The 12,741-nt window shown below is 34.7% G+C and overlaps 1 protein-coding gene across 1 annotated transcript; it reads left to right on the forward strand.

The window, feature by feature from the left end:
- Positions 1-5,551: 5,551 nt before the first annotated feature.
- LOC132726468 (uncharacterized) lies at positions 5,552-12,563 on the forward strand. Its single transcript, XM_060711784.1, has 4 exons — positions 5,552-5,766; positions 7,228-7,424; positions 9,390-9,482; positions 10,944-12,563. Exons 1-4 carry the CDS (start codon positions 5,709-5,711, stop codon positions 11,559-11,561), a joined length of 966 nt encoding a protein of 321 aa, XP_060567767.1. The 5' UTR covers positions 5,552-5,708; the 3' UTR covers positions 11,562-12,563.
- Positions 12,564-12,741: the final 178 nt, after the last annotated feature.

The following is a 12,741-nucleotide window of genomic DNA, read 5'->3' on the forward strand; positions in this document are numbered from 1 at the left end:
TCTTCTCCCCTAAATAGTGAACAGTTCTGAACCGTGACATACTTCACCACAAATATTGAAATTCGTCCTCGAATTTCACAGAGTTACAGAGCAATGTAAATTAAACTCTGAGCCTATATCAGTCACGGTCCCCCGTTGGGCGCCAAAATGTCACAGGGTGAGAAAAATGTGCAGCCCTGACCGGGACTCGAACCCGGGACCCTCGGAATACCCGTACCGCGGCTCTACCGATGAGCTATCCGGCCGCTTTTACCACCATCCTTCAAAGAAATTCCCACTAAATATTATTAGTTGAATATATGTCTCTGTTCATGTTTCCATTACATAGCAGTGTGATTAGAATCTGCTTTCATACATCAGTCATCAAACCCCGTCTCCCTTAATCCCTGAGAATACTAGGGTACATTTTATCGTAAAAGACTTACTTATATAATCCGCCTTGCAGGTACAAGCAGCTTGTTAAATCCTAGTAAAATCCCCTGCGCTAGCTTTTTTATACAAAAATGTACCACTGCGTTTAACACTGAAGTGTTAAGGTGTAGGGGGCAACTTGATCGTAATTTATTTCTCTGGGTGTCTCACGTATTCCTCCATAGTTGAGTGTTAAAAAGTTCCAGATGAGTTATTTCATTGCAGTAACATTTTGCAGTTATATACATGTATATTTAGCCTGGGATTCAGGCGTTGATATTTTTTTTTGCTTATTCATAACTTACGCGCTATTTCATACTCGATCACAACATCGTATCAATGTCGATTTGCCGAACAGAAGCACATAAAAAAAATCGACAGACTGGAACCCAGCCAGGCTGTCGATTTGCCGAACAGAAGCACATAAAAAAAAATCGACAGACTGGAACCCAGGCTAATGTATATTATACCTCGAGCTTTTAATGACTACATGATTATTTATTTGTTGTTATGTTGGCAGCACTGATTTTGTAACACTAATTATACTTTGCATTCCCAACTTTATTTAGTGTTAACTTAGCTATGTTATGATGTATATACGTATTTTACTTTGTGTAGTAAAGGCAGCTTTGTTTCTTGGTTTTCCAGCTTTCTAATGTAAAATTGTATAATAGTTAGGAGTCCTTTCTATAGAAAATGTGCCAGAGTTTTACATCGTATAACCATGAAGGCATTGTGCGTTAACTAATAGTGATGAAGGGGGTCAAAATAGAGCATCCCCGTTGGCTCGCTACATTTTTAGGGGGGTTTACTTATAATGACAACAGGGAATGTGATTTTGATAGAAAAATCCTGTACAGATGCTCGTACAAATTCATTTATTCTGGGGTTTCATATTGTGACGACCAGGAACGTGTTTTCATTTTAGCCTATGATATAAAGGAGAAAGAACATCAAACCACTCGGCAATCTGATTAATACTCGGGAACTACAAGCCCTCGTACAAATCAGATAGCCTGGTGTTTCGATGCACTTTCTATTACCGATCACTCCGATATGAGTTGAATTATTTCAACGCGATGCTGAAATTTACAACTTTAGTTAAAACTTTGATACATACACTTTACTACAAGAACAGTAAACAAAAAACTGTAAAACAAACATTTCACTTTATATGATATCCTACAAGAACTATACATATACTTTATATTTCTTTTTTACAGTTTAGATGTAAAAATAAATGCCAGAAATTCGCATAAATTACATTCGGCATTTTGTGATATATTTGCGATAATCATTTTTTTATGTTTCCTAATTGTTAATGTTATCAGCTTATATTAAGTTTTAAATATGTTTGAAAGTACTTGCTCATCTTCACGATAGTGTCATAACATTTTTTTTAACAACATATACATTGTATTTTAGTTTGTATGTTTGTTTGTTTATTTATTTGTGTAAAAATGATATGTGCCATAGATACATGTATATTTATATTTGATTATATGTGATGAGTTTCGTTCCTTGACGACATTATTTCATTATGTTTAGATGACGTTGTTTTTGTATTGAACATGCATTTAATAATGGTAGACATACAATTGTAAGGTATGTCACCAAATTTTGGCTCGTTTAAATTCGGCAATCTTCGTAGCTTTCCGTTTGTAACACATTTACTAGCAGCTTATTACCTCTCTTAAGGTATATTATGTACATTTGAGCCGCGTCACGACAAAACCAACATAGTGCGTTTGCGACCAGCATGGATCCAGACCAGCCTGCGCATGCGCGCAGTCTGATCAGGATCCATGCTGTTCGCTATCACTTTCTCTACTTGTTATAGGGTTTGTAAGCGAACAGCATGGATCCAGATCAGACTGCGCGGATACGCAGGCTGGTCTGGATCCATGCTGGTCGCAAACGCATTATGTTGGTTTTGTCGTGACGTGGCTCATTTTTACATCTTTAGAATGGGCAAATATGAATTTTATAATGTTTATATAATTGGTTTAGAGTTGTTAGATGCTTGTCACCTGAGAATGTAGCGGTAAATGTTAAATAATGTGCAATAATGTTGCCAAATGTAATCAAAGTAGCATATTCCATACAAAATACTCAGTTACTTTAACCATACTAAATGTCAAAAGGAAACATTAGAAAAAATGGTAAGGGGTAATTGGCCAATGAGTAACTTTTTGAAAACTATAAAAGTACACCAAAAATAAAAGACTTTTGAGAAATAAAAAATAAAGTATTCCTTGGGCATAATGGACCTTTAAGCCTTAATGCGCTGCAATCCAAAGCGATTAACCTTCATCACTAGTAGCCAGGCCAACCTGCACATCTGTGTTGTCTGGCTACACTGGTGTATTTTTATTATTATTTTTTTTTGTATTCTCTTAGACTTTGATTGGACTGTTCCAAATTTAAAGCAGGGTAAATTTATTACACACATTCAGAAGGTTTAGAGTTAATGGCTATCCAGAAACCTAATTCTACACTATTTTGTGTTGCTAATTTCCAAGATACAAATTACAAAGAATTACATCAAGAAAGAAATATGAACAGTGCTCAACACCCTCATAAACACCTGTCTTTATTGTTAATAGATCTCAACGGGGTCATAATTTGAATATGTCCCTTGTCCTCTAAATATGGACAGAGAATACAAGAACAGAAATTTGTGAATTTAGTCGGATTTTTACGAGCGAATGTTTGCGAAGTCACTTGCAGGCCCAGCATTTATTCGGCTAAGTATCTATTTGGCTAAATTGTACGCCTAAGTCAATAGATATTTATTTCTTACTGTTCTAACTCGTTCTCAAATAAGATATAGAATAGTTATGGTTAAACCTGTTATATTTGCAAGCGTCTCTTAAATAATCACTGTTGCGATCATTGTCAGATTTTTTTTCATGGAAGTGAAATATAGAATAGCTATAAATAATAGTAGCCGACTTTTACATGATAATGTACATGAAGTATTGCTCATATATAAGAAATATTGCCAGAAAGAAGACTGTCTGATTTGTTTCCCTTTAAATATGTGCCATATAATATATGTACTGTGTTAGATGAAATGTGTATGTATATGATGATTCAGATATTTAGTTTGTTCAGATATTTTATATGAAGTTATGATTTGAGCCGCGTCACGAAAAAACCAACATAGTGCGTTTGCGACCAGCATGGATCCAGACCAGCCTGCGCATCCGCGCAGTCTGATCAGGATCCATGATGTTCGCTTACCAACTCTATAACAAGTAGAGAAACGATAGAGAACAGCATGGATCCTGATCAGACTGCGCGGATGCGCAGGCTGGTCTGGATCCATGCTGGTCGCAAACGCACTATGTTGGTTTTGTCGTGACACGGCTCATTTATATATAGAACAATTAGCGTTGTCTATTTCTAATCACCAGCCCTCTTCTCGCAGTTGGTGTGCGTCCCACCCAGGGACACTGAATTGTCTCGTGTGAAGAAAAAAAAACAACTATCAAATTAAATTGTGTAAGGTCATGACATTACCCAGTTATCTGTCCGTGCTTGAAATGATGCAGTCAGTGTATACTTGGGAGATTCGTCGGACTGACGGAAAGGACCGAAAAGTTGCGATATAGCTTACTTGAATACTCTTCAAAGCATGTAGTGCATTTGGGATATACCATAAATAAGAAATATTGCCAGAAAGAAGATTGTCTGATTTGTTTCCCTTTAAATATGTGCCATATAATATATATTGTGTTAGATGAAATGTGTATGTATATGATGATTCAGATATTTAGTTTGTTCAGATATTTTATATGAAGTTATGATTTGAGCCGCGTCACGAAAAAACCAACATAGTGCGTTTGCGACCAGCATGGATCCAGACCAGCCTGCGCATCCGCGCAGTCTGATCAGGATCCATGCTGTTCGCTTACCAACTCTATATAACAAGTAGAGAAACCGATAGCGAACAGCATGGATCCTGATCAGACTGCGCGGATGCGCAGGCTGGTCTGGATCCATGCTGGTCGCAAACGCACTATGTTGGTTTTGTCGTGACACGGCTCATTTATATATAGAACAGTTAGCGTTGTCTATTTCTAATCACCAGCACTATCCTCGCTGTTGGTGTGCGTCCCACCCAGGGACACTGAATTGTCTCGTGTGAAGAAAAAAAAAAACAACAACTATCAAATTAAATTGTGTAAGGTCATGACATTACCCAGGTATCTGTCCGTGCTTGAAATGATGCATTCAGTGTACACTTGGGAGATTCGTCGGACTGACGGAAAGGACCGAAAAGTTGCGATATAGCTTACTTGAATACTCTTCAAAGCATGTAGTGCATTGGGGGATCTTACCATAAAAACGACAACAACAAAGCGGCTAAAATATGTTTATTTGTTATAACGTTGATTTTACATAATTATAGTCCGTGCATATAGTCCGTGCATAACCATGGATACATATGAATTTGAACAACCGGTGTCTCGTATATTGTGTTTGTCACAACCAGAATGATAGATCTATGCCTTGTGTTGTATGCTTTTGCAGATTAATGTGCTTATACATGTATATGGAAGTTATTTTTTGAAACGAAATATTATTGATTGAATAAACTTGTTATCTAAACGAAATTGTTTTTTAAAATTATTTTATGAACCCGGCTATGAACTTCTTACAAAAAAGTCTTATTAGTTTTAAAAAGATTGAGTTAGCGCTGATTTGAACGCTTATAGGACTGCAACTGACGTAATGTCTTCACGGCATACGTATTTTTTTTCTTTCTGACCATTATTTTTTTAGGAAGAAATATCCGGTTTTTGTATTAACACGTATAAGTGGTTTCATTAAATGCTTTTGTACATTTTACTTCAGACGAATGTTTTACGTCAGAACCGAATGCACTGTCATAGATGAATACTCACTGTCTAACAAAATATAGTTCCTACACAGATATTATATTCTGTGAATTAGATCAGAATTATTTAAAGGTGTTTCATTTTAATTATATTGATTTTATCTTATTGATTTTATTTTGCCCTACGCAGTATGCGAATGCGCGAGAAATATCTTAATTATGATATATTTATTAAAGATGGGCAGTTACGTTAACACAGTAATTGACCGCGTAACACACTACAAACAGTGAAATATACACCTGTTTCGCTTTTGTAAATTTGCACCCGGCATACCATACCATAAAAATAGCCCCGACTTAAATGAAGGGGTACCATAAAATCGGACACCTGTGTACATTGGATTAATTAGTAAACAAAACTAAACAAGATTTCTAAAATTTGTGAAATGTGATGTCGGCTCAGGGTGTGTTTATGTTGTGTGTATTACCGGAAACGTTATCCGAGACAGGTAAGTAAAGATAACTTTACATTATATACCTTCTCGTATATGGACGTATTTTGTTTTTAATTTTTGCAGAGATCGATTTACCCTGTCCGACTTTCATTATTACTAGAGCAAAATAGAGGCATGCAAACTGTATAGATATATAATTTGAAACTAAAATACACTTTCATTTTTTTTATCATTTTTCATCAAACATTACATTAGATATTATACAAGATCGAAAAAGGTCGTGAATATAAATTCCAATCTCAGATAAGATTTCTACCTAGGGGCATGTTTTTATCTCACTCTCTCACATATACACACTGTTACAAAAGTATTTAACTTTGTTATATTTGTTTTTCAACCTTATTGTGTGATTTTTTTCTACATAGTTACTGTGAACCACGTCTTAACTGTACATGTATCTTTTAATCATTTGCGCCGTTCCTAGTTTTAAATGACAAAAATGAATTTGATAAATAGATAATAGAGGCCTAGTAGATAATGAAACAACACCATACAGCGCGTTGAAATATTTGCTATTTTTGTGCGTACGGGCATGGACCTACGACTCTAGAAACGAGGTTCTGAACTTCTGACCCAGAAGAAAATATATCAGAACTGATATATGAGCCGCGTCACGACAAAACCAACAAAGTGAGTTTTCGACCAGCATGGATCCAGACCAGCCTGCGCACCCGCGAAGTCTGATCAGGATCCAAGCTGTTCGCTTACCAACTCTATTACAAGTAGAGAAACTGACAGCGAACAGCATTGATTTTGATCAGACTGCGCAGATGCGCAGGCTGGTCTGGATCCATGCTGGTCGCAAACGCACTATGTTGGTTTTGTCATGACGCGGCTCATATAAATACATCAATATATGATGACAACAGCCGTGTCATTATTTGAAAACGACAAATAAATTATGTTTAGAAACCCGGACATGTCCAGCTAATATATGCGGCCTTCACAGAGTTGTTTTCGTTAAATTCATCGAAGCACTCATTATTTTCATTATTCTAAACTAGTCTCTAAAAGCTAAGTCTGTTTCAGTAACAGATATTTTTTTCCAGATCTCCACTTAATTATATTGTTCTGCTTTCCATCTAAACATTCAGATTACATGATGCAGGTAAACGATATACCACATGTAAATAAAGAAATAAAAATAAAATAAAGTAATTTACTAATTGCTGGGGAAAGTATTCCCTTTTTAACTCTTCGGTTTCAATTTGTAAATTCAAATAAATCTCTAAGCACCAAGCAATTATACACGGATTCCTATTTTGTCTCGCTAATTAGAATATTGCATGACAAGGCAAGAAATGAAATACAGATTCCGTATGAATTAATGTGCGTGTCTTTTTTATTTCATTTAATTGATACCAAATTACTTCAGTTGTATTGCAGAATTTTTTGCACATAACTGATGGAATCTTTGTACGCCGAGGTTTATTTTCTCTTTTTGTTTTATTTCAGATGGAAACAACAGAGGTATTACGGATTCCGAGAGAGAGGACCTTTCTAGAAAGAAGGCTATTCGTGTCTATCTCGGTCTTTCCGTTTTGCAAGTCGTCTGCGGCCTTGTGACTGTTGTCTCCTCCTCAATTTCCGTGCATTATCACTCTGGAGGGGGATTTCCATATTACACCGGAAGTTTTGTCATCGGCTGCATGGTGGGTAAATCGCCATATGAGACTATACTAAATTTTCAAAGCAAATCTGTGATATTATAAAATGTTATTTCTAAAGATTTATTTATAAACTTGCAGAGCTGACATCATGGTATCTGCCTTAGGTAATAGGTATGTTACCAAATTGAGAACGGTATTTTGTTCTAGGTTTACGCCGATTACAACACATTTTGGTCTGGTTGGTCAACTTAACCGGCTTCTTTGATAACAAACCAGTAATTACATAAGTGACCGACTATTGTATATATATTGTTGAGGGTCTTCATATATTGTCAAAAAATTTTTATTGTTATTACATGGTCATTATTTCACTTGAAGTATTATAATCATTATATGACATGATGCACGTGTAATGTTTCATCATTATATGACTAATGAATGTGTAATGTTTCATCATTATATGACATGATGCATGTGTAATGTTTCATCATTATATGACATGATGCACGTGTAATGTTTCATCATTATATGACATGATGCACGTGTAATGTTTCATCATTATATGACATGATGCATGTGTAATGTTTCATCATTATATGACATGATGCATGTGTAATGTTTCATCATTATATGACTAATGAATGTGTAATGTTTCATCATTATAATTATGACATGATGCATGTGTAATGTTTCATCATTATATGACATGATGCATGTGTAATGTTTCATCATTATATGACATGATGCATGTGTAATGTTTCATCATTATATGACATGATGCATGTGTAATGTTTCATCATTATATGACATGATGCATGTGTAATGTTTCATCATTATATGACTAATGAATGTGTAATGTTTCATCATTATAATTATGACATGATGCATGTGTAATGTTTCATCATTATATGACATGATGCATGTGTAATGTTTCATCATTATATGACATGATGCATGTGTAATGTTTCATCATTATATGACATGATGCATGTGTAATGTTTCATCATTATATGACCAATGAATGTGTAATGTTTCATCATTATAATTATGACATGATGCACGTGTATTCTTTCATCATTATATGACATGATGCACGTGTAATGTTTCATCATTATATGACATGATGCACGTGATATGTTTCATCATTACATGACATGATTCATCATTATATGACACGATGCACGTGTAATCTTTCATCATTATATGACATGATGCACGTGTAATGTTTCGTCATTATATGACATGATGCACGTGTAATGTTTCATCATTATATGACATGATGCACGTGTAATGTTTCATCATTATATGACATTGATGCACGTGTAATGTTTCATCATTATATGACATTGATGCACGTGTAATGTTTCATCATTATATGACACGATGCACGTGTTATCTTTCATCATTATATGACATGATGCACGTGTAATGTTTCATCATTATATGACATTGATGCACGTGTAATGTTTCATCATTATATGACATGATGCACGTGTAATCTTTCATCATTATATGACATGATGCACATGTAATGTTTCATCATTATATGACATTGATGCACGTGTAATGTTTCATCATTATATGACACAATGCACGTGTAATGTTTCATCATTATATGACACGATGCACGTGTAATGTTTCATCATTATATGACACAATGCACGTGTAATGTTTCATCATTATATGACATAATGCACGTGTATTTTTTTCAGTATTATATGACACAATGCACGTGTAATGTTTCATCATTATATGACATAATGCACGTGTATTTTTTCAGTATTATATGACATGATGGAAGTGTAATGTGTTATTATTAAATAACATGATGCATGTGTGCTATTTCATTATTTATGACACGATGCACGAGTACTGTTCATCTTGATATGACTTAATGCACATTTACTTTTTCATCATAATATTTCATGTTGCACGTGTACTGATTCATTAAATGTTGTGACAACATAATGTAACATGTTTGTAAATGATGATTTTCTCTGTTTATAGCTTCTGATATCAAGTATGGTAGCGTTCAGGGTGTATAATAAGGGACCACTATTTACGTTATGTGAAGTGTCACGCAAGGAGGTGCTGTGTGCGGTATGTGTGTTTATAATAATATATTATTCTCAAACACATCGTTTGGCATTAATTATTATATATAATTATGATGCTTTAAAATTGGTTTGGTAGAAATGTTCGTCTTCCCATGTTTTTTACCGTAAGAAAGCTGCGGAAATGAAAGCCGTCAGTTTTTTTCTAGCAGTATAGAGCCATGCCATGTTTACATCCGATGATGATAAAAAATATATGCTTATTGAGAGCCAGTCAAGCGCACTAAATCATAGCAGTATTCGCTGTTTGATATGAACCCCGGGCATGTCACCCGTTATGCCATTAAGGGTTAGTTTCCACGGATCCATCATGTTACAATTTTTTATACTGCTGGCTGATTAACTTCAAATTACTACCAGTATCTTATACAGAAGCTAAGAAAATCCCCGATACTTACAGTTTGAGAATGAGAAATTGTCTGACGTGATAAACTACTTAATAAAATTTCAATCGGAATATTCAGGGATTTGATATTCAAATGACAGAAAAGACAGCTATCAGTTACGCAAATTTGTTCAGACACTTCTCAGCAATTTTAAAATAACGATGGAATTTTCCTGATTTATTATAATTCTTATCCATTTCATAAACACAGCACCAAGTGTAATTGTATAAATAAATGCCTATGTTCAAATTTATATTAATAAAGTAATTGTATACATAAAGGCCTTATTTCGGTTCAAATTTTAACTATTTAAGTATTGTATATATTAGGCACTGTTATGGAAGTTTTGTTATCTTGCACACTTGACCTGCATGTATATGATAATAATAATAAAGCTTAAACAATTCATGCACTGCAATCAGACCTATAAATCTATTCTGTTATAAACATAGGGTCACTTCGTTATATATAAACGTGGACATTATTATAACGTTGATCATTGGACATTCTACCGAAAATTAGATTCAGGCGGTACAAAACTAATTGAAATTTAGAGTTATAATATTGTCAGGGTCACTGTTAATTTTGATGTAATGTCTTGCTTCTCTTGAACATACTTTAATAACTGACTTTGGGCTCCGCCTCGATCCCATTCATCACTGGCGCCAGCTTCTTTTAAAAAGTGAATGTCAATTTTTATATAGCCTTGACAATATTTCACAGTTTTGTGACAGATACCGATATAAAGTAGGCCCGAGTTTAATGAATTGGGGCATAGCATTGGAAAATAGTAAATATGATCGAATTACTTTCACTCAACTGTATTAATACAGGGTTATATAATGTACTGGTTTTTGACCATATTTTTAATGACACAATTGTTAAGCTTGATATATTGTCAGTATTTATTAAAATGGTCACTGATACTTCATTTCCTTTATTAATATTCATTCCATTTGATTTATTTATATGTGTATCCACGCTGTTGAATCCTGTACAACGAATACTGCTTTTAAACGGGATCTTTTTTTTATTTTTTTTTTTATTGTTTTCGATTTCAGTTAAACATGCATCGTGGAATATCGTTCCTGATGTTCTTCGCATGTGTGATCGGACTGGCAATTATCTGGATGTACGGTCTCTGCTTGGTGAACGATACATCCTGCTCTTATAGCGAACACTTTCAAATAAACAAAACTATCGCCATAATTGTGTTTGTACTAGGTTGTGTAGGCCTTATCACGTCTGCCATTGGAATCGCGCTGATTCGGAAATATGGGGAAGCTTTCGGTTTACAGATCATGACTAGACGTGATAGACACCTACGTTATATGGGCTATCCTGGTGACGTCAGACGTGAAACCATACAAAGCATTGACATGCAGCGTCAAATAAATAATCAAAATAATTATCCGTATATGCATTCTGGCTGCGCTGGATTTACAAATTATGGGTTCGAGCCCCCAACACCACCACCATACACCCCGAGTGCCGTACAATTAACCGTTGATGGAAGAGAAGTGCAAAGCGGTCAAATTCTACAAAGTACAAGCCCGTGCATAAATCCAGAAAATCCACCTAAGTATTCAGACCTAGAACCTAACGTTATTCCTTCCGAACCACCTCCGGCTTATAAAGAGACCGAGGACAGTAAAATGGATTCTAACACCACTGATTGACATTCCCTTTGGTACAAGCTGAATACAATTGCTCAGCATATCCATATTATTACTATGAACACATTAGTCCTTCTTTGCTAGAGAAAAAATATTCCTTGCATTGGTATGGTATGAAATGAGTTGAAAAATGTTTGCTATTATATAACTAGGATATATGGTCAGTCTCGTCATATATTTTAAAGATAAATTGTTGAAAAGATTATATTGAAATCATCAAAATATAACTACACTATATTTTTTATTTTTGTGTTACCAAGGCAACATGTTGTAAAGGCTTGGTAGCCTATATTCATTTAATATGACGGACGAAGTTTCTCTCAGTCTGCATATTATAAAACAACCAGAAATGTGGATTATAAGTATGATATATTTGATGTCGGTGATTAATTAATGTCCTCTAATTGTGTAAAGTGTTAATCAACAAAGGTTACACAATGACGGTTGACACAACGTCAAATGAAATCAGGATCCATGCTGTTCGCTATCAGTTTCTCTATTGTAAGCGAACAGCATGGATCCTGATCAGACTGCGCGGATGCGCAGGCTGGTCTGGATCCATGCTGGTCGCAAACCCATTATGTTGGTTTTGTCGTGACGCGGCTCATTTATTAGTTCGTTTTAAACGTTAATACAACTTGAATACTGTACATTTTCTTGTTTAAGAAATGCAAATACGAAAAGAATGCATCTTTGCTTGCAACTTTTTTGTCGGCGGTCACTGATTTATACCGGCATACATTATTATTTTCAAACTCCGCTACGGCCAGTATTAACCTTTAAGAGGAGAACACTGCGCGGGAGGTTGGGATATTGTATATACATGTATATTTAATACATGACGTGTTTGTCATTGTTGTAACGTTGACGTCATACATCAGTATAATGTAAATATTGTTTATAATCCAGAAAATTTGTCTTTCAATGTACCAGTGTGTTATTTGGTCATATTTATTAATAAATTGTAACTATTGTGCTAGATTAAATATATGTTATTTTTTTAAATGATTTGTCATTATTCTGTATCATATTGTGTTCTGTTGTTTCAGTCCAATTTTATAAAGATTTCATATTCATTTTTATAGAACTTCAGAATGTTTGAATTATTCACTACTGTGACCGCAAAATTATGTGAAAATTTCAACTTAATATTTTAAAGGAATTCGTCTCTTGTAAAATGGTA

Source organism: Ruditapes philippinarum, unplaced genomic scaffold (assembly GCF_026571515.1).
Source record: "Ruditapes philippinarum isolate M1 unplaced genomic scaffold, ASM2657151v2 ctg33_1_1_1_1, whole genome shotgun sequence".
NCBI classification, from domain to species: Eukaryota; Metazoa; Mollusca; class Bivalvia; order Venerida; family Veneridae; genus Ruditapes; species Ruditapes philippinarum.

What these genes read in the sequence shown, in the direction of transcription:
- LOC132726468 (XM_060711784.1), top strand. Translation starts at nt 5,709, where the DNA reads ATGTCGGCTCAGGGTGTGTTTATGTTGTGTGTATTACCGGAAACGTTA. An exon ending in GGAAACGTTATCCGAGACAG is followed by an intron (nt 5,767 to 7,227) that starts GTAAGTAAAGAT and finishes GTTTTATTTCAG; the next exon opens with ATGGAAACAACAGAGGTATT. An exon ending in GCAAGGAGGTGCTGTGTGCG is followed by an intron (nt 9,483 to 10,943) that starts GTATGTGTGTTT and finishes TTTCGATTTCAG; the next exon opens with TTAAACATGCATCGTGGAAT.